This window comes from Hippocampus bargibanti, linkage group LG04, assembly GCF_051943395.1.
Source record: "Hippocampus bargibanti isolate YZ-2025 linkage group LG04, ASM5194339v1, whole genome shotgun sequence".
NCBI lineage: Eukaryota > Metazoa > Chordata > Actinopteri > Syngnathiformes > Syngnathidae > Hippocampus > Hippocampus bargibanti.
Window position 1 is genome coordinate 3,904,377 of NC_142737.1, and position 24,872 is coordinate 3,929,248.

The 24,872-nt window shown below is 41.8% G+C and overlaps 1 protein-coding gene and 1 long non-coding RNA gene across 4 annotated transcripts in view; one reads left to right on the forward strand and one right to left on the reverse strand.

Annotated features, from left to right (window-relative positions):
• LOC148898756 (calmodulin-regulated spectrin-associated protein 1-B-like) overlaps positions 1-21,897 on the forward strand; it is a 28,038-nt gene extending 6,141 nt beyond the window's left edge. The window contains exons 3-19 of one of the 3 annotated variants that reach the window (XM_088993609.1): positions 614-876; positions 2,408-2,569; positions 5,982-6,062; positions 6,285-6,317; positions 7,807-7,948; positions 9,063-9,202; positions 9,329-9,425; positions 10,379-10,502; positions 11,925-12,010; positions 12,097-12,181; positions 12,828-15,042; positions 16,187-16,323; positions 16,395-16,612; positions 18,419-18,521; positions 19,467-19,579; positions 19,661-19,779; positions 20,897-21,897. In XM_088993609.1, coding sequence (XP_088849735.1) covers positions 614-876; positions 2,408-2,569; positions 5,982-6,062; positions 6,285-6,317; positions 7,807-7,948; positions 9,063-9,202; positions 9,329-9,425; positions 10,379-10,502; positions 11,925-12,010; positions 12,097-12,181; positions 12,828-15,042; positions 16,187-16,323; positions 16,395-16,612; positions 18,419-18,521; positions 19,467-19,579; positions 19,661-19,779; positions 20,897-21,193 — 4,415 coding nt within the window. In that variant the 3' untranslated portion in view covers positions 21,194-21,897. The remainder of the gene's footprint in view (positions 1-613; positions 877-2,407; positions 2,570-5,981; positions 6,063-6,284; positions 6,318-7,806; positions 7,949-9,062; positions 9,203-9,328; positions 9,426-10,378; positions 10,503-11,924; positions 12,011-12,096; positions 12,182-12,827; positions 15,043-16,186; positions 16,324-16,394; positions 16,613-18,418; positions 18,522-19,466; positions 19,580-19,660; positions 19,780-20,896) is intronic. The other 2 variants (XM_088993610.1, XM_088993611.1) reach the window with 2 other exon arrangements.
• Positions 21,898-23,635: 1,738 nt separating this feature from the next.
• On the reverse strand, positions 23,636-24,419 carry LOC148898757 (uncharacterized). The gene is made up of 3 exons (XR_016114842.1): positions 24,225-24,419; positions 24,051-24,135; positions 23,636-23,972 (listed from the first exon to the last, which is right to left on the reverse strand). It is a non-coding gene; the product is annotated as an uncharacterized LOC148898757 (long non-coding RNA).
• Positions 24,420-24,872: the final 453 nt, after the last annotated feature.

Consider the following 24,872-nt stretch of genomic DNA (forward strand, 5'->3'; position numbering starts at 1 on the left):
AACCCAGTGCTCCTTGAGACACTTTATGCAAAAAGCTATCCATTCCATCAAGAAATCAACGACCATCACAAAGGTAAATAAACGACTTTATTATACTGTACAGTTTATCAGAATCAGAATCATCTTTATTGCCAAGTATGTAGAACACACAAGGAATTTGTTTCCGGTAGAACACGCTGCACTAGTATCGTCGTCAAAAAAACTGCCAAGTGGCACTATACAGTTCCATTTTGGCTAGTGTTGAAAGAGTTCAAAGAGTTAATGGTTATTTATTCAATTATAATACCATATGACATTTATTAATAATAATAATACATTTAATTTATAAGCGGCTTTCAAAACTCTCAAGGACACTTTACACATACATAAAACAAGGTATATATTGTGTAGTTTTAAGACTTAGAACATTAGAAAGTAGGAAATTATGTTTTATGGCGACCTGGGAACGGATTATTCTCATTTTAATTGTTTCCTATGGGTAATTAATTTTTGGTATCCACACTTTTCGCCTTACACGCACTGTCTGGGAACCAATTAAGTTCGTAAGCCAAGGTATCACTCAAAAAAGGCCAGCTAGCTTACTTCCTCATTCCGTACCTGCTTATCATTGCAGACCATATCCCAGAGGACTTGAGGGATCCCTTCTACACGGACCAGTATGACCAAGAACACATCAAGCCCCCCGTCATCCGCCTGCTGCTGTCCTGCGAGCTTTACTGTCGCGTCTGCGCCCTCATCCTTAAGACAGAGCAGGCCGCGTCCCTCCAATCGCACCATTCCGTCATCCAGTCACTGGACAGGAAGGGCATTTACGTTTTGGAGAGCGACGACACGGCTGTAACGGAGGAAGACCTGGCTGGTATGCCCATTAAAATGGTGAGTCGTACTCCTGTAAAAAAAAGTTGGCCAAGAGGCCAATGTGCGCACCCCTTGAAATCACGTTTAACCTTTACATGGAGTTAAAGATGGCCGCCAAGATTATTGCGGTTGTTTTCAATCGTCGGACAGACGCTCCCCAACTTATGAAGTAGATACGTTCCGAACGGGTGTTTGTAAAGTGGATTTGTGCGTAACCTGTATTGGTTTGTACTGACAAATAAACATTTAATAAAATATATGCTCTATAAAGATATGTACATATGTACTACATATGTTACTACAAAAATGTTCGTATGTACCGTTGTTCAATTCGCCGCGTACAACAACAAAAAAACAAAATAACAAATAATGTGACACAACACAAAAGACAAAGACAGTCATTCAGTCTTAACTAATTAGCTCACTAGCTTTCTATCTGAGTTACTTCCGGGCTAAGTGAAGGCCTAGCTAGCTATCTGTTAGCTATCTATTAGCTAGCTAGCTTTCTATGGGAGTTACTTAGCTATCTTTTAGCTGTCTATTAGCTAGCTAGCTTCCTATCCGAGTTACTTCCGGGTTGAGTGAACGCTGGCGCGTGTGGCTGCCCACTGCTCACACACAGAAAAACTGATCCTTTGACTGTAAAGTGGTCTTGAGAGTTTTGAAAGGCGCTTATAAATGAAAGTATTATTATTATTATTATTATTATTATAACTCGAATATTCGTAAGTAGGGGAGCGTCTGTATAATGAAATAACGCATAGGAATCTTACTGTAATGGGTTCGAAATGTCATTCAAGATGGCAGTCGAATGCAACCTGGAAGCGTCTGCTGCAGGATAATCTAAGCAATCCATTCATTAGCCAAGGCTGTTCTTGTCGTAGGTGGGGGACACCCTGAACTGGTTGCCAGCCAACCGCAAGGCACATGTTGATGAAAAAATTATTCATGCTCGGAATTAAACCTCAGAGCAATTTAGAATACTTCATTAACATGACATGCATGTTTTTTTGTAGATGTGGGAGGAAACTGGAATACCTGGAAAAAACCCACACAAGCATTTTTTTTCAAACATTCCTTGATTTAGTTTTTTTTATTAGTTTAACTTGAATCCAAGTTTGCGTCTCAGAACAGGATTTCGCTGGTTCCGTGTTTTTTTTCGTCTTCACGCACTACAATTCATCACTGGACGGAAAGTTCATTGATTACTTTCAGCGCTCTTCCTTCCTGTTTGTTACCATGGAGACCGCTGCGAGTCTGATTTTTCTGCTGGCGGCATGATGTCATAATCCGCGCAGTCAGGCACAAATCCCAACGAGGGGATGGAAAATCCCGTGCAGGATAGCGCTTGTCCACGCGTCGAGATTTAAAGCCCCTCCCACTTTGCTGACTTGACAAAAGCTTGTTCATAGGAAACCCCAAAGACACTGTGAGCTTCTCCCGTATCAGCGTTTTAGTGTCTCAGCAGATACTTTTAAGCCTTCTCTGCTTGTCTTCGCTGCGCACGTTTGACACAACGTGAAATAATCCTGCCCACCCCCTCTTGCAGAGTGCCCACATACCCATGATTGACGCCCTGATGATGGCCTACACGGTGGAGATGATCAGCATTGAGAAAGTGGTCACCTCCGTGGAACGTTTTTCGACCTTCAACCCCTCCAAAGAGCTTCCCTTTGACTTAGAGGATGCCATGGTTTTCTGGATCAATAAGGTACAAAATCAGTCTGCGTAACACACAGGTGTCAAAACTAAGGCCCGCGGGATAAATCTGGTCCGTCACATCCTTTTATTCGGTCCGCGAAAGTAATTCAAAATTGTGAAGTTCTATGTTGTTTGCTGAAGTCCGAACTAAAATTTCAAATTGTCGTATATAAACCACAAAAACAGTCATTATAACGACCCTCGATGGGAAATCGTAACTACAATGTAGTCCACGGCAAACAAATGAATTTGACAGCCTTTATTTAAATGTGTTGATAAAGCAATCAGTCGGTGTAGCGGTTAGCATATCTGCCTCTCAGCGAGTATTTTAAAGTCAAAGTCAGAAGAAAATGTGAATTTCTCCACTGTGAGACTAATAAAGGTAAATCCAATCCAATCCAAGATGGCTTCCCTATTATGTTTTCTTCTTTTTTTTCCCCTCCCGCATTGTCGAACCTCATACATCATCAAATTCCCAGAATATAATCACAAGGCCGACGTGTGTTAAAAGAAAAGTTTGGCACTGCTCTTTTAGTAAAAAAGGGTGAAGGTTCTGGATCATGGGTGTCAAAGTCAAGGCCCGGGTGCCAGATCTGGCCCGTCGCATGATTCTATTCGGCCCGCGAAAGCAAATGAAACTTGTGAAATTTATGCTTGCTAAAATCCAAACCAAAATTAGAAATTATCTTGTATAACTTGTCGTAGACGTGCACATTGCACCGTCCCTGATCCACCGCTGAAAAGGACGCTTTTATCCTCTCCTCTTTCATCTAGAACTGCTTCATGTCACAAAGAGGGTACAAATAGCGCTGAAGAATGAATGACTGTGTATTGTGTTGTCATATTATTTGTTATGTAGTTTTTTTTTTTTTTTTTTTGTTTACTTTGCTACTTCCGGGTTGAGTGAACGCTGGCGCGTGTGGCTGCCGCTGCTCACCCACAGAAAAAAATATCCTCTGACTGTAAAGTGTCCTTGAGAGTTTTGAAAGCTGCTTATAAATGAAATGTATTATTATTATTATTATTAGCAGTAGTAGTAGTAGTAGTAGTAGTAGTAGTAGTAGTAATATTATAACCAATAATAATAGTCATTATTCTTGACTTCTGATTTGAAAACTAGTTATTCATGTGTTTGTTGTGCGCTCTATATGTAATATATGGACGGGATGAAACATTGTAATGGCTTCCCAAAATTCATAATGGCCCCCTAGAGGAAACCATAACTACAATGTGACCCGCAGCAAAAAATGAGTTTGACACCCCTGGTGTAACACAACAAAGATTTTTTTTCCGGTTACGTTTAAAGCAGAGATGGTTCCATTTTGATTGGTGTCATGGCGGTCTGCCATTTGCTTCTGTTTAACAGATTGTTTTTTTTTTTTTTTTCATCTTGCTTTTCCTCGAAATCACATATAACGCTCCAACCGCAGCAACCCCATGATGATATTAAAATGTCCAATTAACGCTCCTGTAATTTAATCACCAAAATTCAAAGCATCGAAATAAGTGTAGATCAAGCACTTGCGTGAGTATAAAATGCAGGGCTCGGTGAACATTTGGACTGGTAGCACTGGTGTAACCTGATTTGTTTTTTTTAGTTGGTCGCACAAACACAATATAAGTCGCGCCCTTTTTTTTTTTGGGGGGTGGGCGGTACTACGTGATCATATTTGGTGATTATATGGTCACCTCAATCTCTACACTGTCATTTTCTGTTACGTTAAGAAGGACTGTGACTGAAGCTACGTTTGCATAATATTTTATCGGATTGGATTGGATTTACCTTTATTCGTCTTGCAGTGGAGAAATTTACATTTGTCAGCAGCAAAGTGATGTAAGGAAAGGAAAGAAAGAAGTAGAAAAACAAAATACAGGAGCTGCTGTAAAGGCAGCCACTCTCGCGGCGCCATCTTGAAGTCAAAAGAACAAAAAAAGAAATAATATGACAACACAAAGACACGGATAGTCCTTCATTCTTAAGCACTTTCTGTATCCTCTTTGTTGAATGAAGCAGTTCTACATGAAATAGGAGAGGATCAAAGTATCGTTTTCACCAGTGGATCAGAAACGTCATGGTGGAATGCAGACGTCTGCTACAAGCTAAATGTTGAAAGCAAACACAAAGCTGGATAGCATCCATTGACGAAAAGAAATTGTTTACACATCTCCTGTCCCACGTAAATCCGCTTCAATTCCAAGCCGCGACAGTTTGCAATGAGCCTTAGGTGACAAAATAAGTCTGTTATTTTGGATTGGATTGGATTTCCCTTTATTGGTCTCGGAGTGGAGAAATTTATATTTGACAGCAACATATAACTTCAAATAAAATTAATAATAACGTGGTGAAACTTTCAACTTTATATGTATTAAATGGCACACGGATACCACGTTTACAATAAAATCAGGCGGCAAATCTTTTCTCTTATATATGATGTAGATTTTAGCGTTGGGAGTTATTTTGAGTACTTTTTATGCTTTTCATGTGTTTTTTGTATATTGTTTTTATGATGACTATTTGAAATTTTCTGAAGCACTTTCTGGTTTTACCTGTGAAAAGTGTTTACTTACTTACTTACTTACTTACTTACTTACTTACTTACCTACTTACCTACTTACTTACTTACCTACTTACCTACTCACTCACTTACTCACTCCCTTACCTACTTACTCACTTACCTATTTACTTACTTACTTACTTACTTACTTACTTACTTACTTATTTACTTACCTACTTACTTCCTTACTTACTTACTTACTTACTTACTTACTTACTTACTTACTTACCTACTTACTTACCTACTCACTCACTCACTTACTCACTCCCTTACCTACTTACTTACTCACTTACCTATTTACTTACTTACTTATTTACTTACTTACTTATTTACTTACCTACTTACTTACTTACTTACCTACCTACTTACTTACTTACTTACCTACTTACTTACCTACTCACTCACTCACTTACTCACTCCCTTACCTATTTACTTACTTACTTATTTACTTACTTACTTATTTACTTACCTACTTACTTACTTACTTACCTACCTACTTACTTACTTACTTACCTACTTACTTACCTACTCACTCACTCACTTACTCACTCCCTTACCTACTTACTTACTCACTTACCTATTTACTTACTTATTTACTTACCTACTTACTTACTCACTCACTCACTTACTCACTCACTCACTCACTCACTGACTTACTTACTCACTTACTCACTGACTGACTGACTCACTCACTCACTCACTCACTCACTCACTCACTCACTGACTGACTGACTCACTCACTCACTCACTCACTCACTCACTCACTCACTCACTCACTCACTCACTCACTCTTGCCTTGGGCCAGTCTTCACATTTTATAACCCACAAAAATGCCACGTTCACTTTGCCGCTTTACAATCTCTGCAGGTCAACACCAAAATGAGGGAAATTAGCGAAAAGGAACACAAAGTCAAGCACCACCTTCTGGAATCCCCCAGTCACCAAAAGGTAAATGAGTTCTCGGGGAAAAGAAATGCCGCTCCTTGACGATATGATCGTGTGCTGCCCCCCCCCCCCCCCCCCCCCCCCCCCCCCCTTCTGTTTTTCTCTGTTCAAATTGGATGCAGCGCCCGTCCGTCCTTTGTCGAATACCTTTTGACCAATTAATATCTCTGCTCCTGTTCTCCATCTGTACCTCCTTTTCCTCTCTTATCCTTGCAAACTGGATAGTCTCCCTCCAAATGGTATTGGAAGCTTGTCCCTGTAAGTTGGAAGCCCCACCCCCTTCACCCCTTTCACACACCCTCCCTCTCCCCCATGCACGCATAGTTTTGTGTTGCTGTGCAAGCTCATTCTATGCTTTTTTTAGCTAAGCTTATAAAATGCTATCTTGTCTTTTTTTTATTCTAAATCACCTATAGGAATATGTTTTATGGCGTTTGAAGTACGCGGTGTTGTGATATTTAAACAGATGCTGCCCCTGTTTTCTATTTGCTCCAATAGTCAGTTCAAAGTGTCCTATTTTTCACGCCCTTCACGCTGACATGCTAACACGCTAACACGTCTTTTTTTTTCGACTCTCCTGATCATAATTCAAACAGTTCTGCAACATGATGGATAAAACTGCTTGGAAAGAATTACGAGACAGTTTGATCCTCGTCGACGGACGTTTCTTGAAGTGAAACAGGCGTTTTCCCTAATGGATTTGACCGCGGCGCTCGCGAATGCTATTAGCATCACGCGGTCACGTTGGATGATGAGGTTGAAAACACATAAATAGCAAAAGTGAAAGGTGAGAAGACTCAAAATGAAAAAATCAAAAGTGAAAGATCAGAAAATGGATAGAAAAGTGACATTTTGACTCGTTTCAACTTTATTGATAGTTCAAAGGCAGAGTGTAATATCCCATCAATCAGGCTCCACAAATACAATTTGAAGAGAATATACAAGCAGGGGAACCAGCTATTAATGAAGTTTCTAGTGTGTCTGCCTTCATCTGTTACTGTTGCAATATCACAACTTCCAAGATGTACAACCCAGAGCTCCTTGAGACACTTTATGCAAAAAGCTATGCATTCCATCAAGCCATCAACGACCATCACAAAGGTAAATAAAACAAATTTATTATACAGTACAGTTTATTTATTTAATTACCATACAATAGTACATTTATTACACAAAAAATAAGGTATATTTTGTATAGTTTTAAGGCTTATTTAGTTGAAAATTATGTTTTATGGCGACCTGGGAACGGATTATTCTCGTTTTAATGGTTTTCTATGGGAAATTAATGTTTGGAATACACTCATTTCGCCTTACACACTTTCTGGGATCACTCATCCGCCCCCCATTATGCTACTTCTTTTTTCTTCCCTTCCTTGGCTGGGATCCATCACTTTCTACCCTCTCACATAAGTTTACAGCTTCCTGTTTTTCACTGCGTTAGCATATCCATCAACCTCCAGCTTTCTTTGGGGTTCTCCCTCAATTGATGCCGCAGGGCTTTTTCTTTGAAACGAATCCTGCAATTTCAGTCCTAAAATGTTAACCTTGGGCTCGAGAAGGGAGAACCTTCACGTGAGAAGGCTTCAAACAACCAATATGGTCAAACATCCTTGGGTCAAATGTGCCTTTTTTTTGTTTGCCTCCACCATGCAAAAATATTATTTTTGTGCCACTGTAGTCATATTTGTCATTGCTAATGTTGTTGCTAATTTTTATCTAATTCAATTTTGGCTCTTCTATGTTCAAGGTACGGTATCGTCGAGAGCATGCGTCTGGCCGCCATCTTCCTTTCTTCCCCTTGTTGGAAGATTTAATGAGAGATGTCTGTGATGGAGCTGCGCTGCTTACGGTTGTTCACTACTACTGTCCGGATCTGATGAAGCTGGAGGGTAATGCCCATTACGTACTGTTGCATAACTTTGAATTTATACACAGGCGTTTTCAGTTTGTCTAAGTCAAAATTTTCCCCCCTTAACTCATTCACTGCCATTCCTGAATTTGTTCGGGAATTGAAAATATGACGTAGTGCCCCATTCACGAATTCTTTCGGGTTTTGTTTTTTCTTGCTTGGGTGCAGATAAAGCGCCGGTCAGACCTCTGGCAATGTTTTTTTTTTCCCTTCCACGACGGGGCAGTATTTTGCCTTTTGTCCATGTTAGCGCTTAGTTACAGCTCCAGCTACTATCAGTCGTACCTGAGTGGTCCATCGATGAAAAGCTTTCTTCACCCGTCATCTGTACTTCTGTCGGACGTTTCGCTCCTCATTCGACAAGCTTCGTTAGCGGAGTAAAATTTTGCTGGTAGCTATGGCCATATATATATATATATATATGTATATATACAGTAAAGTCTCGTTATATCGATATTCAAGGGAGTCCGAAAAAATATCGATATAACCGGGACTATCGATATATCCGACCCTGTTTGCATGTAATTTTCTCCGTGCGTGCATAGAAATAGTATCGATATAACCGGGACTATCGATATATCCGATATCGATATAACGAGACTTTACTGTGTATATATATATATATATATATATATATATATATATATATATATATATATATATATATATATATATATATATATATATATATATATGGCCAGAGCGACCAGCAATATAGGGTGAGAGCTACCAGCAAAAATTTACTTCGCTGACGAAGCTTTTCGGATGACGAGCGAACCGTCCGACACCTTCAAAGAAGTACAGATGATGGCTGAAGAAACATTTCTTAGGAATAAACGTTTTTTTTTTTTTTTCTCCGCATTAAATGTATGTAGTCCTAAAACTGAATATTCTGTGGGTCCTGTAATTTGACTGAAAATGACAAAAACCCTGGCACTGGAGCGAGCACATTTTTGCACATCGTCTGGCAGTGAATGAGTTAATAATTTTTATTGAACATTTTTTCTTTCTTGCGGTTATGCCACAAAATATGTCTTTCATATTTAGCATAACATAAACTCCCAATCCGCCATTTTTTTCCCCTATTCGATCAGATATTTGCCTGAAGGAAGTTCCCTCCATGGCCGAAAGCCTGTACAACATCCATCTGCTGCGAGAGTTTGCCAACGAGTATCTGAATAAAAGTTTCTATCTGACAACGGAAGACATCCTCTATTCGCCTCCTGTGCTCAAGGTGGAATGACCCTATTTTGATTCACTCATATATATATATATATATATTTTTTTAAAATGACACTTGTGACAACAACAACAACAAAGAAAATAGGCACCGTAACTAACCATCAACTTGTCTTTGCAGAACAATGTGATGGTTTTCATCGCTGAACTCTTTTGGTGGTTTGAATCTGTCAAACCGGAATTTGTCCTGCCCAGAGATCTGCACGAATCGAAAGATGGTACGTTTTTTGCCCATTTTGATATAAGTATTTTCTACTTTTTCAACCATATTTAAAGGACAACCGACACAATTTTATTGTTTCCTAACTGACATCAGAAAAACGTTTTATAGCATCTAAAATACCCAAAACACGCAGTCTGATATTTTTAGTCAAATGCAAAACACCAATAAAAATGACTTAGTGTCCCAAAGCTGCCACTAAATGAGCTCGGAACTGGGGAGATTCAAAAAGTCCCGCCCCCTTGTTTGTGACGTCACGCCAGGATACTCCTCCTCAAAATGCCTTGCTCCAGAATCAAAAAAATGGCTTCTGAGAGTTCAGATTCGGAGAAGATGCTTTCTTGTTACTCATCCAGTTATGAATGATTCAAATAGTTATGAAGAGGAAAGCCTAAATGTTTTCAATCGATTAAAGAAGTCCTACCGTATCAATTCGAGCCGTCTGGACTCCAATGTAGCGTCCCAGAAAATGCACAATATGGCGCACAAGCTCTATTGGAAATGGGCTGATTTGTCCGCTGGGAATTTGTGTCAACTTAACACCTTCTTTATGCATTTTACCGCAATTGGTAGTCTTGGTGCGACACACGATTCACCATCGCGTTATTTATGTAGTTTTCCTTCTAATTTCGCGATCAACACTGTTTTCAGATGAAAAAAAGTGTCCAAAATGCATTGGGTGTCGCTTGGTCATTCAGGGGCGTTCCCTCCGTGACATCATTTAGGGCATCGTCATCAACTCGAAAACAAGACTTCCTGAATATTCAGCGCGAGTCTTAAAACGTAAAATATAGCTATATGCGGTGGAATCTTTGTAAAATACGCTCAGTAGAAGTCATTTGAAGTGATTTTACAAATTATGGGCACAACTTGTCCGGAAGTGTCGGTTGTCCTTTAATCTAACTTAACCATTGAAAGTCTAAGCCACACTTTTCGCATCCATTCCTGCAGCTCGAGCCGTTGCTCAGCCAAAGAGTTCTCGTCCGTCGGTGCCCATCTCCAACGCCACCAAACGGAGCTTCAAAGCCAGTCCCGGCGTGTCAGAAAACCAAAGCGGCCTTGAAATCTGTAGCAGGTGATTTCATCATACCAGATTCTATTGTAACCATTGTGACTCATCTTTTTGTGGCTGCGGTGAGGAGGTTTGTGTTTCAACCTGCCTGGATCTCTTTTAATTTTTGGTGGGGTTCTAGGCGGACTTGCACCATCACTGTGTGCTGAGTAGTCAATTTTGTTATTTTTTTTAACAAGAATCAGATGCTGAAGTTATTTTTTTATTGAATTAGGCTTTATTTGCCTTGAATTGGAGACATTTACATCGTCATATTATTTATTTAGTTTTTTAGTTGTTGTTTTTTCGACTTCAAGATGGCACCGCGAGAGTGGCTGCCTTTCCAGCAGCTCCTGTATTTTGTTTTTTCGACTTCTTTCTTTCCTTTCCCCTTCCTTTCATAACTTTGCTGCTGTGAAATGTAAATTACTCCACTGCGAGACATATAAAAGTACAGTAAAGTCTGGTTATATCGATATCGGATATATCGATAGTCCCGGTTATATCGATACTATTTCTATGCACGCACGGAGAAAATTACATGCAAACAGGGTCGGATATATCGATAGTCCCGGTTATATCGATATTTTTTCGGACTCCCTTGAATATCGATATAACGAGACTTTACTGTACATCCAATGCAATCCAATTTCACAGCACTAAAATTATGGAAAGAATAAGAAAGGAAAGGAAGAAGTAGAAAAACAAAATACAGGATCTCCTGTAAAGGCAACCACTTTCGCGGCACCATCTTGAAGTCAAAAGAACAAAAAAAAACAAAATAATATGACAACACAAAGACAGTCATTCATTCTTTAGCACTTTCCGCACTCTTTGTTGTATGAAGCAGTTCTCGATGAAAGAGGAGACGATCAAAGCATTCTTTTCGCCAGTGGATCAGGTCAGTCATGGTGAAATGTGCTACAAGCTAAATGTTGAAAGCTAACAAGAAGCTGTAGTATCCATTGATGAAAGAGATTGTCTCACATCACTTGTCCCGTGTAAATCCGCTTCAATTCCAAGCTGCGACAGTTTGCAATGGGCATTAGGTGACAAAATAAATCAATTATTATATATAACTTTGAAAAGAAATTAACAATATTGTGGTGAGATTTTTTTTTTACTAGTCGGAAATAATAATGACTGTGTATTTATTTGATTATTTATTTTCTATGTTTCTATTTTATTTACGTATCCATCTGTTTAATTATTATTATTAATATTATATTTTATTTACTTATTATTTTGTCTGTGTAAGCTCTCAGTCGTACAGGAGTGGTCCATCTGTACTTGTACAGATGACGGCTGAAGAAACCTTCTCATCGATTTACTTATTATTATTATTATTATTATTATTATTATTATTATTATTATTATTATTATTAGGGAATTGTCAGTGACCAAAAATGACCACCAAATTATGTTTCTTTTTTTGTTTTGTCATAGTAGAGGAGGTCCACCCTTTAGTCCTTCCCACCCTCTCTTGCCATTGCGCCAGAGACAACAGAAACCTCAAGGAGATGACGCCGCAGGTAAAAGCATCCCATTACGGAATGGATCTGCATCTGAGTCCTCTTTGTAACATTTGAAATCAATATTATTTTTCTTCTCTTTTCAGGTCTAAGGAACCGTTCCAATTCCTTGACACAGATGGACAGACAGGCCCGAGGTTCTGTCGCGGCCTGGCCTGACAAAAGACAGAGGTAAAAATAATTCGGAATTGTCAAGTGCCGTTTCGGAGTGTCATGCGCCGGTTGGGATTTGTATTTCTCTGCTGATCCTTAACTCCTGAAGTTATTCAGTGATTGAAAAGTGTGACGTGGAGCGCCATTCCTGAATTTCTTCTGTTTTTTGTTTTTCTTGCGAGGGGTGCAGATAAAGCGCTGGTCAGACCTCTGGCAATGTTTTTCCCTTCCGCGAGAGGGCAGCATTTTGCCTTTTGTCCATGTTAGTGCTTTGTTACAGCTTCAGCTGTTAAAGCACCATATGAATCAATATGGATGTATTGTATTTCAAGCTCAGATAACTCCAGAGCCATCTAATTTAGGAATAAACTCTTTTTTTTCTGATGGAAGAAGAGAGTCTAGGGTTTCCTATGCTGCGTTGAATGTTTAGGTAGTCCTAAAACTCATTTTTCTGTGGGTCCAGGGATTATATTGAAAATGACAAAAACCCTGGCACTGGAGTGGACACATTTTTGCTTATCGTCTAGCGGTGAATGAGTTAACATATCGGCTTAAAGCATTTTATAGATGATAACGTTAGTGTAGTAGATTGAAGAAAATGGTGTATCCAATTGTCAGAATACTCAGGAAATACTAATCCATGTAATGTATTTCCTTCCCTCAGGCCGGTGTCCACACTCAACCCCTTCATGTGCCATTCTACGGCGGACAGCGACGCAGATGTCGCTTCCGGCGACAGCGTCAGCCTCGCCCGCTCAATAAGTAAAGACAGCTTAGCGTCCAACGTCATCAACGTCACGCCCAAACACCAAACTTCACTCCACCAACCCGCGCTGGCCCACATGCGCAGAATCAACGGTCACGGCCTCGTGGGAAAAATCAACCTGGATTACGAGGAAGAATCTCCAGTGGCCAGGATGGAGGTTGCTGCCATTTCCCAAAAACCTGATGGGAGCTCAGCGGCGGCGGCGGAACCAGAGACCAAGTCCAAACCCGCGACTGACGGTTTCTATCTAGAAGCGCTGATGCCTGCCGTTCTGAAACCAGCAAAGGAGAAATCTGTATGCCTGAACAAGGAAGAGGAGAGCGGCGAGGGTCTCCGGTCCACAGGAAGGAGTTTTTCACGCAGGTCGGACGGATCTTCTCCTGGAGTTCCTAAACAAGCTCCTGTCAACCTGAACAGAACATTTACCCCTACGTCCGACGGGCCTGATTTGTCAGATGAGCCTGTTCAGGCTCAAGCGGCTTTCGGACCCCTCGCCGCAACCAGTGTGGACGCCTCGTCCGATGACCCCGTTGGAGGTTTTTACCTGCATTCCGATTCGGAGGAACCAAAACCTTGCCCGAGCCTCGATCCGGATCTCGAAGACCTGGACGAAGAAGATGAGGATTTAGATGAAGCGAAAGACTTAGCTTGGCCAAGTAAACGCTTTCATGATAACGAAGAGGAATCGGCTAAACTTCAAGAGGACATGAATGTCAAGGAGCACGAAGACAAAGACGTCAACGGTTGCAGCGGTCGCTCCAGCCCTTGCCTTAGCGTTTACTCTCAGGCCAGCAGCGTAGCCAGCGGAAGCGTGCGCATGACCTCTTTTGCCGAACGTAAAGCCCAGCAGCAGCGCTTCGGAAGCAACCACGACCTCCGTTCCAGTGCATCCAGCTCTCAGAGGACCACACCGGACGGATCCGAGAACAGCGGGCCCCTGTCGTCTTCCTGGAAGCTCAAAAGAGACCAGAGTCCCTCGTCGCCGTTGGGTCTTTGTTCCCGCGACGGCGTCCTCGCGTCGGAAATCGTGCAGCTTCGCATGCAGCTGGAGGAGAAGCGTCGCGCCATCGAGCATCAAAAGAAGAAGATGGAAGTGCTGTCGGCCCGTCAGAGGCAAAAGCTGGGGAAGGCTGCTTTCCTGCATATCGTCAAAAAAGGCGGCGGTAAGGGGGAAACGTTACCCAATCCGCTAAAAACCGACCCAACCAAAGATAAACAGAAAGCAACGCCGTCGTCTAAAGACGATATCTGCGTGGACGCCCTTAGAGAAGACAAAGAACTGGAAGGATCTCCCGCCTCGGGTCCCTTGGATGCGGACAAAAAGGGAGAGGATGGCGCCGTCTGTCAAGAAGAAGAATTGGACCTGAATGAGTGCAACCGCTCCATCGAGTTGCTGCACGAAGCCATCGGCAGCATTCAGCAGCAGATGATGCAATTGTCGCTCCAGCAGGAAATGATGATGAAGCAGAACGTACTGTCCCCTCCCGGCGTTGCTCCTCAACCGCTGGGGAATGACAAAAACGGTGACGCCGGGGATACGGAACACCTTTACGCCGCCGCCCCCGCCAGGAAACCCGCTAAACTGAGCTCGGGCCGGAGCTCCAGATCCAAACCGACGGAGATGAAGGTGAGCAAAGAACAAACCCGGCACACCACTCGGACCTTGGCCTCCTCCTCCCACAGTGGTCCAGAGACGCATCCAAGGCAATCGGTTGGGGGCAGGTCCCCCAGGAATGAGAATCCTGACCCTCAGAGCCTCAAAAACCCTTCGGCGTTAGAACCCCCGAACAAAACGGCCCCGAGCCAGACACGAAGCGCCGCTTTTCGTCTTCACGACGATGCCAACATGCGACTGCCCACCAGGGTGGACTTGAATGCTTTGTCCCCTCCCGAAGTGTCCTTTGGCGACTGCCTGTCCAGCACCCTGAAAGACAACTCGTCCGACGGCTCGGGGAAAGAAAATGTGCCGTCGGAGGAAATGCAACGTAGCAAAACTCACTTGATCGAGGTGGATATGTCGGAGTTGAATGATCCCGAGGACGAGGAGGCTGCTGGCAGAACCGTAGACGAAGGGGATGGAGAGCAAAAGTCCGTCCTGGGGTTCTTCTTCAAGGTATTTGCCAACACCACCAAAGATTGCCAATTTCAACTAAAACGACCAAATATGGTTGTCTGGGTTGTCCCTCTTATATTTTTATTGCATTCTATTTGTGATTGTATTTTATTTATGATAGTACCTATGCTTGTCTGTGACTGTAAAGTGTCCTTGAGAGCTTTGAAAGGTGCTTAAAATGTAATGTATTATTATTATTAACTCATTTGCTGCCAGACAATGTGCAAAAATGTGTCCACTGCAGTGCCAGGGTTGTTGTCACTCGAATTCCAGGACCCACTGAATATTGAGTTTTAGGACTACATAAACATTCAATGTAGCGTTAGAAACCTTAGACTCTATTCTTTCAGCAGGTAAAAAAAAAGTTAATTCCTAAATTATATGGGTCTGGAGTTATATGAGCTTGAAATGAGGGCGGCTGTCCAAAATCCAATGCAATATACTGGAGACAAAGCGCTAACATGGGAAAAAAAAGGGAATGCTGCCTCCTTGCAGAAGGGAAAAAACAATTGCCAGAGGCAATGGCCAGCGCTTTATCGGCACCCAAATAAGAAAAAAACAACTAGAAAGAAACACTAACAAATTCGGGAATGGCACTCTATGTCTTATTTTCAATTCAATTCAATTGGGCCGGCTGTACAGAATACAATGCAATACAGTACATATTGATGCTTTAACAACAGTTAAAGCTGAAACAAAGTACTAACATGGACAAAAGGCAAATTCTGCCCCCTTGTAGGAGGGAAAAACATTGCCAGACGGCCGAAGAAACCTTTTCATCGATGGACCACTCCTGTACGACTGATAACTTACACAGAAGTTAATTCCCAAGTTACATATACATTCATATTGATTGATATAGCACTTTAACAATAGCTGGAGCTGTAACAAAGCGCTAACATGGACAAAAGGCAAAATCCTGCCCCCCTGTGGAAGGGAAAACATTCCCAGAGGTCTGAATGGCACTTTATCTGCACCCCTGCAAGAAAAAGCAACACCCGAACAAATTCGGGAATGGCGCTCCACATCATATTTTCAATTCCCGAATAAAACCGTGAACGGCAGCGAATGAGTTAAACACGGTCACGGCCAATCGCGCCTTCGGATGATTTTTCACGCTCTCGTTTTGTTTGCGACGCCGCAGGACGAGCAAAAAGCGGAAGACGAGCTTGCCAAGAAGCGAGCGGCGTTCCTGCTCAAGCAACAAAAGAAAGCCGAGGAAGCGCGTCTCCGAAAACAGCAGCTGGAAGTCGAAACGGAGCTCAAGCGCGACGAGGCCAGGTTGAAATTCTCACGGTTTTCCCTGAATCACAAAAAAAAAAAAAACCTCATATGCGTTTTATCAACACTAGGCGGAAAGCTGAGGAGGATCGCCTGCGTAAAGAAGATGAAAAGACGCGGCGGGAGCTGATCAAGCAGGAGTACCTGCGCAGAAAGCAGCAGGAGCTTTTCGAAGAGCAAGGTCTGGTCAAACCCAAGACTCCTAAACCCAAACAGAAACACAGACCCAAGACCATCCTCAGGGAGGAATCGTCCATCGACAATGTCTCAAAGTGCTCTTCTTCCACACGTAAGACTGACTCACCTGAAAATATTCCATTTGTCGTTTTCTTCTTGGCGTCTCACTCACCATGATTTCTGGACACTGCCCTCCGGTGGTGTTTCCTTTGCATTGCGTCACATTTTGTCTTGGATTGGATTGGATTTGCCTTTATTAGTCTCGCAGTGGAGAAATTTACAGCATGAACTGAGCTTGAGCATGCTATTTAAAGGACAACGACACCATTTTTTTGTTTTCCTGACATCAGAAAAATGTTTTATAGCATCTAAAATACCCAAAACACGCAGTATGATATTTTTATTCAAATGCAAAACACCAATAAAAATGACTTAGTGTCCAAAATCTGCAAAAAATTGAGCTGCGAATTGGGCATTTTCAGAAAGTCCCGCCCCCAGTTCGTGACGTCACGCCAAGACGTCTTGCATTGCTGCAGAATCAAAACAATGGCTTCAGATTCGGAGAATATGCTTTCTTGTTACACATCCAGTTATGAATATGATTCAAATAGTTCTGAAGAGGAAAGCATCCATGTTTGCAATCGATTAAAGAAGTTATTCCCTGTCATTTTGAGGCAACATTGAGGGGAAGTTTCTCACCGAGAAAGAGGCGCAAAATGGCGACCTCCTGTGGCCCCCTCTGTTTCCACAGGCTGATAAATTCCTTATATGGAGCTTGGAAGCCCTCTTCTGGTGGCTTTTGGGTACAACACGAGGTCCCCAGACCAAACATTACAGCAAAATACATTGACGTGATGGAAGGATCTTTTTTTCGGTAAGGCGCGTTCCTTTAGTGACGTCACGTACGGACTCGTCACCAACTCAAAAACAAGACTTCTTGAATATTCAGCACGAGTCTTAAAACGTGAAATATAGCTATATGTGGTGGAATATTATTAAAATACGCTCAGTAGAAGTCATTTGAAGCCATTTTACAAATTATGGACACAACTTGTCCAGAGACGTCGGTTGTCCTTTGAACCTACTGAACTGAATATTTCCGCCTCCTTGTTTCGACCGCCTCGGTTTTTTTTCTTTTCTCACCTAATTTTTTTAAACATGCTTATTTCCTGATTTTAAACAACATTCCAGTTGAATCTGCGGTGAGGTTTAGGGAGAAAAAAAAACTGCTTTAAAGGACAACCGACACCTTCGGACAGGTTGTGTCCATAATTTGTAAAATCACTTCAAATGACTTCTACTGAGCGCATTTTGACAAAGATTCCACCACATATAGCTATATATTTTTTTTTGTTTTAAGACTCGCACTGAATATTCAGGAAGTCTTGTTTTCGAGTTGATGACGATGCCCTGATGTCACGGAGGGAACTCCCCTGACCGAGAAAGCGATACACAATGCATTTTGGGTACTTTTTTTCATCTCAAAACACGCGAAATTAGAAGGAAAACTGCATAACGCAATGGTGAATCGTGTGTCGCAGCTAATTGCGGGAACACGCATAAAGAAGGTGTAAGTTTACACAAATTCCCAGCGGACAAATCAGCCCATTTCCAACGGAGCTTGTGCGCCATCTTGTGCATTTTCTGGGCGCTACATTAGAGTCCAGACGGCTCGAATTGATACGGAAGGACATTTTGGGAGAAATATCAAATTATTACCGTATTTTCCGGTGTATAAGGCGTAACCCCAATGAATGGTGTATTTTCAAACTTTTTTCACCATATACTATCAGGCGCACATGCGTATAAGAAGAAAATGAAAGCTTTTGGGTGCGCCTTATACACTATAAAATACTTTGTGCTACGGGGTTTAAAATCACTCCCAAAACTAAAATATTGGGTTTTTTTTTCGCACAAGCTGACAACCTGAGCACGGCCCAATCTGGATCGAGTCTGTCGCTGGCCTCTGCCGCCACCAACGAGGCCGACAGCGTCCATTCTGGGGGTGCGGGCTCTCACCGGTAAGATAAGCCACCCTTTGTATGTATATATGTATATGTGTATATGTATATGCATGTATTTATATGTGTATGTGTATATGTATATGCATGTATTTATATATGTGTGTGTGTGTGTGTGTGTGTGTGTGTGTGTGTGTGTGTGTGTGTGTGTGTGTGTGTGTGTGTGTGTGTGTGTGTGTGTGTGTGTGTGTGTGTGTGCGTGTGTGCGTGTGTGTGTGTGTGTGTGTGTGTGTGTGTGTGTGTGTGTGTGCGTGCGTGTGTGTGTTTGTACGGCTATACTTGTGAGGTCCACAATGATTTTATACCATACGTAGTGAGGACATTTTTGACTTGTGAGGACCGTTAGTTCGGTCCTCACAAGTTTTTCATTGAAAAGGCTTCTAGAAGGTCTAATATGCATCTCTCAAACGTGCGTGCGTGTGTGTGTGTGTGTGTGTGTGTGTGTGTGTGTGTGTGTGTGTGTGTGTGTATATATATATATATATATATATATATATATATATATATATATATATATATATATATATATATATATATATATATATATATATATACAGTAAAGTCTCGTTATATCGATATTCAAGGGAGCCCGAAAAAATATCGATATAACCGGGACTATCGATATATCCGACCCTGTTTGCATGTAATTTTCTCCGTGCGTGCATAGAAATAGTATCGATATAACCGGGACTATCGATATATCCGATATCGCTATAACGAGACTTTACTGTATATATATATATATGCGTGTGTGTGTGTGTGTGTATTACTTCCGGGTTGAGTGAATGGTGGCGCGTCTGGCTGCCGCTGCTCACCCGCAGAGAAATTTATCCTGTGACTGTAAAGTGTCCTTGAGAGTTATTATTATTGTTCTTCTTCTTCTTCTTCACCTTCTTCTTCACCTTGTGCCGTCGCGCAACATTCATTCCCGTCGTCGTGTTTTAGTTGCGACTCCGTGGAGTCGTTCCCCGGAAGTCGTAACCACAGTCGGGCTGCGGAACGAGACTGGGACAACGGCTCCACCGCGTCTTCCATCGCATCCTTGGCTGAATACACCGGTTAGTTGATCCTATACACCCCCTTTTCCCATCTGGTATTATCCAAAATGTTGAAGAATTGTTCTGAAATGCTTTGAAAAGGTCCAAAGCTTTTCAAGGAGCCGAGTGCCAAATCCAACAAGCCAATCATCCACAACGCCATCTCGCACTGCTGTCTGGCCGGAAAAGTCAACGAGCCTCAGAAGAATCAAATCCTTGAGGTCAGTTCATATGTACCATATTTTCCTGTGTATAAGGCACACTGCAGTATAAGGTGCACCACCAATGAATGGTGTATTTTCATACTTTTTCCATATATACAGCGCATTGGAATATAAGACGCACCTTCAATGAATGGAGAAAAGAACGTTTTTCAAATACAGCGATACCTCTGTTTACAAATCCCTTGGCTTACGAACTTTCGGTTTACGAATATTACTTTTATGAAAATTTTACCTTGGCATACGAACTTTTTTCATACACGGAGCTGCCTCAATGTATCACTTACAGTGATACCTCAGTTTACAAACTTAATTGGTTCCCAGAAAGCGTGTGTAAAGCGTAGTTTGTCTGCCAAACATTTATTTCCCATAAGAAACCATTAAAAATGAGAACAATGCGTTTCCAGGTTCCCATAAAATGTACATTTTTACTAAATAAGACTTAAAACTACACATAATCTACCTTATTTTATGTATAATAAATGTGCTATTGTATATGAATTAAAGAAATAAACTGTACTGTATAATAAAGTCATTTTATTTACCTTTGTGATGGTCGTTGATGGCTTGAGGGAAGGAGTTACTGTTTGGAAGGAGAGTCACCTTCCATCAGGACTGTCCCCTACTAGCTGCTTTTCGTTAATCCAAATCAACAAAAGTTTTTCAACCTCTTCTATTGCCTCAGACCGTTACCTAGACAACACAGAAACACCCTTAGCCGCACATAGCAATAGTCGACTTAGCGTCCTGGTACTGGTACGCTAAGTCACACAAACGCACACCTCGTTCATGTTTTTTGATGATCTCCTTCTTCTGCTCGACCGTAATTTTCTTTTGTGTCCTCTTTGGTTTAACACTCGCCTGTGGTGGGGTGTTTGTAAATTGTGTTTGTATCATTTTTACCAGTGTCAAACAGTTAGATTTGGTTACTGTTTAGAGAGTTAATGGCAACGGGGGAAGAAGCTATTTAAATGTCTGCCGGATTTGATGCTCATGGATCGGTAGCGCCTGCCTGAGTGGGGATCAGTGGAAAAGGTGGTGAGCAGGGTGCGGAGGGTCCAGTCGGATGCTTCTGCATTGCGCAATCGTTCTAACTGACCTCTCCCCCCTTCCGCAGGAGCTTGAGAAATGCGAATGCAATCACATGATGATCCTGTTCCGCGATGGCGGCTGCCAGTTCCGCGCCCTTTACTCCTACTTCCCGGACACGGAAGAAATCCACAAGCTAACGGGCACGGGGCCCAAAAGCATCACCAAGAAGATGATCGACAAGCTGTACAAATACAGCTCGGACCGCAAGCAGTTTACCGTCATCCCCGCCAAAACTGTGTCGGTCAGCGTGGACGCTTTGACCATCCACAACCACTTGTGGCAGGCCAAGAGAAGCGCGACGTCGAAGAAAAGTGCAAAATAGCAACCCCCCCCCCCCCTGACCCACCATCGCAACGCAAATCATCTAGCGCCATCTTGCTTTGTTTGTTTGTCAATGCTCGCCGGCGCGCACAATTTCCCCCCAAAGGGAGTTTGCTTGCCCAACAAGAGAAACGCTGCCTTGGATTGGCTTCTATGCCTTGCGTGATGCATTCAGGCGCACTCCGTATTCATCAGCTTCGTCATAGCGCCGAAGCGGATGACGCAGACATAATTGGATACACTCCTTCCTGGTTCGTGGAATCATGGTGACACTTCTGTCATACCAGAAAGTACTTTTTAAAAAAAACGGTTCTTCGTTTCCGGGGAATTGTTTGGCCTTGAAAGCATCATGGTACTCTTCATCAACAGATCAAACCGCCTTTGAAAATGCTCACTGGTTGCGCGTGTGTGTATAGCAAAGAGAAGAAAAAAAACTTGAACACTGCGGTTATTTTAACTTTTATTTATCTGAAAATCCCTTTTTTTTATAAGGGTTGTTTAATGAGGGAGATTCGGTGCCGCCATGATGCTATTTTTCGCGGGGGGGAGTTGTTTTGGTTGTGTTTATTTTTATTTTTACTGCTGAGTTGATGTGTGTGTGTGATGTCATCACAACAGATCTGCGATGTGTAGAGCGTAGTTGTCGTCTCTCCATTTCGGCCACACGAAGACGAATAAGGTGCGCACACACACACAAACACACACGCGGAGTCACGATCAAGCGAACACGCCATGCAATGTAAATCATCGAGTGCCGCCATTAAAGAACATTTGACCCCGAAGGTTTGACGGACACTCATCACGTGTATTCGTCTGTTTCTACAAGTGCTCCTTCACTCGAAGGCAAAACCCACCGAATCGCACTTTAATTTTGTATCAAACACTAGAGAGGCCAAGTAAGGGCTTTCGTACTACTCCGTACGTTAAGTGTCTTCTCAAAACAGATTGTATGGGCATGGCGGGGGGGGGGGGGGGATCGCCATTTGTGTTACACTGGTCTTTTTTCGTTTTGTTTTTTTCATCCTGCTTTTTGAGTTTGATGCTTTTGAGGTCATGCCATTTATTTATTTTGATACGCTAGCATGTCGAAATTGAATTAAAGTCACTTTTTTTTATTTTTTGTAGTGTTCTCGTGGCTTGTTTTGTCCGTTTGTTTTTATCACCCTCAGATACTTAGAAGCGGGGGGGGGGGGGGGGGTTAAAAGGTTCCTCATTCTTGCTTTTAGCGGTTTAGTATTTTTTGTCTGTTTTCTCACAATCTTGTTAAAAACGTAAAAATCATCCTAATCTCTTTTCCCCCTCCCAGTCAACTACACCGCTTTGCATTTCTTCAAGGTCTGATATATATATAAATATAATATAATATAAAGTGGATGAGCAATAAGAAAACATTTTCTCAGAATCTGGAGCCATTGTTTTGATTCTAGAGCAAGGCAAGATGTCTTGGCGTGACGTCACGAACAAGGGGGCGGGACCTTCTGAAACTCGCCATTTCCGTGGTCATTTTGAAGTAGTTTTGGGACACTTTAAGTCGTTTTTATTGGTGTTTTTCGTTTGAGTAAGAATATCAGCCTGCGTTTTTCTAATGTAAGTTAGGAAACCAAAAATTGGTGTCGGTTGTCCTTTAAGTCCATAACCAAATATTCCAATGTCAATTCAATAATTTGATGTATTATTTTGCTTACGTGGAGCAGCAACCACTGCAGGTACAACTCATGCAGTCACCGTTTATCCAAGATGATCCTAATGGGTGTGTTGTATTATCATAGTCATCCAGGCAAAATTTTGCATCTAGTAAAGAATAATAGAAAGATGAAAAGCTACAGGAAGTATTTAATGAACAAAGATCATCAAGTATCGCCTTGTTACCTGGATTGTGCACTTTAAAATAGCAAGAACCATTTCCCAGTGACAGTAGAGCACATAGTAGCAAAGTCACAGATGGATATGTTCTCTAGGGGCAACAAAAAAAGTTGAAATCCATTCAAAATGTTGCCCTAAGTGACGTCACGGAGGGAACGCCCCTGACCGAGAAAGCGACACACAATGCATTTTGGGTACTTTGTTTGGTCGGAAAACTTCGTGTTGATCCGTATTGATGGCAAATTAGAAGGAAAACATCAATAATGCGATGGTGAATCGTTGTGTGTTGCACCAAGACTACTATTTGATACTAGTTGACACAAATTCCCAGCAGACAAATCAGCCCATTTCCAACGGAGCTTGGGCGCCATCTTGTGCATTTTCTGGGACGCTACATTGGAGTCCTTACGGCTCGAATTGATCCCAAAGGACTTCTTTAATCGATTGCAAACATTTATGCTTTCCTCTTCAGAACTATTTGAATCATATTCATAAGTGGATGAGCAATAAGAAAACATTTTCTCAGAATCTGGAGCCATTGTTTTGATTCTAGAGCAAGGCAAGATGTCTTGGTGTGACGTCACGAACAAGGGGGCGGGACCTTCTGAAACTCGCCATTTCCGTGGTCATTTTGAAGTAGTTTTGGGACACTTTAAGTCGTTTTTATTGGTGTTTTTCGTTTGAGTAAGAATATCAGCCTGCGTTTTTCTAATGTAAGTTAGGAATCCAAAAATTGGTGTCGGTTGTCCTTTAAGCCCATAACCAAATATTCCAATGTCAATTCAATAATTTGATGTATTATTTTGCTTACGTGGTGCAGCAACCACTGCAGGTACAACTCATGCAGTCACCGTTTATCCAAGATGATCCTAATGGGTGTGTTGTATTATCATAGTCATCCAGGCAAAATTTTGCATCTGGTAAAGAATAATAGAAAGATGAAAAGCTACAGGAAGTATTTAATGAACAAAGAGCATCAAGTATCGCCTTGTTACCTGGATTGTGCACTTTAAAATAGCAAGAACCATTTCCCAGTGACAGTAGAGCACATAGTAGCAAAGTCACAGATGGGTATGTTCTCTAGGGGCAACAAAAAAAGTTATTTTATAGGTAAAAATATTGAAAAATACTCCCTCCCACCCAAAAAAAACCCATGCACTTTAACTTACCATTGTTGCAATTCGTTTCATCAGACTCAAGAGGCTTGTGACTTTGAAGGATTTAAGTGAACAACCCTTTGGCAAGAAATTGAAGTCAGGTATGGTTGCGACCTCTTTATATGTTCAATGTCACATATGTGACCGTTTTTTTTTTTTTTTGGGCAGTGAGGTCAGTAAACCCTGATCTTATCATATGGCGGATGTTTAACCATTTCAGGGACAGCGGTGACTAGACTGGACACACTGGACAGTTGGTTCGTCACAATCAGGTTTGAGTGTGCCTGAAAGAGTTAACTCCACGAGGTAATTGTCAACATTAGGTTTCTTCGAGTGGAACATTAACATGTGAGCATGTTCAATGTCATTTTTCAATAACAAATTGTTCCTGAACTAATTGCTTCTCCTGCTTAATTTATAAAATACTACGGAGCAGTGACCAAAACAAAGTACTCAATTTCTCATGATGAAAAGGTTTCTTCAGCCGTCATCTGTACTTCTTTGAATGTTTCACTTCTTATCCAAGAGGCTTCGTCAGAGAACTAAAATTTGCTGGTAGCTCTGGCCCTATACATACAAAGCTACCAGCAAATTTTAGTTCGTTGACGAAGCCTCTTGGATAAGAAGCGAAACGTCCGACACCTTCAAAGAAGTACAGAT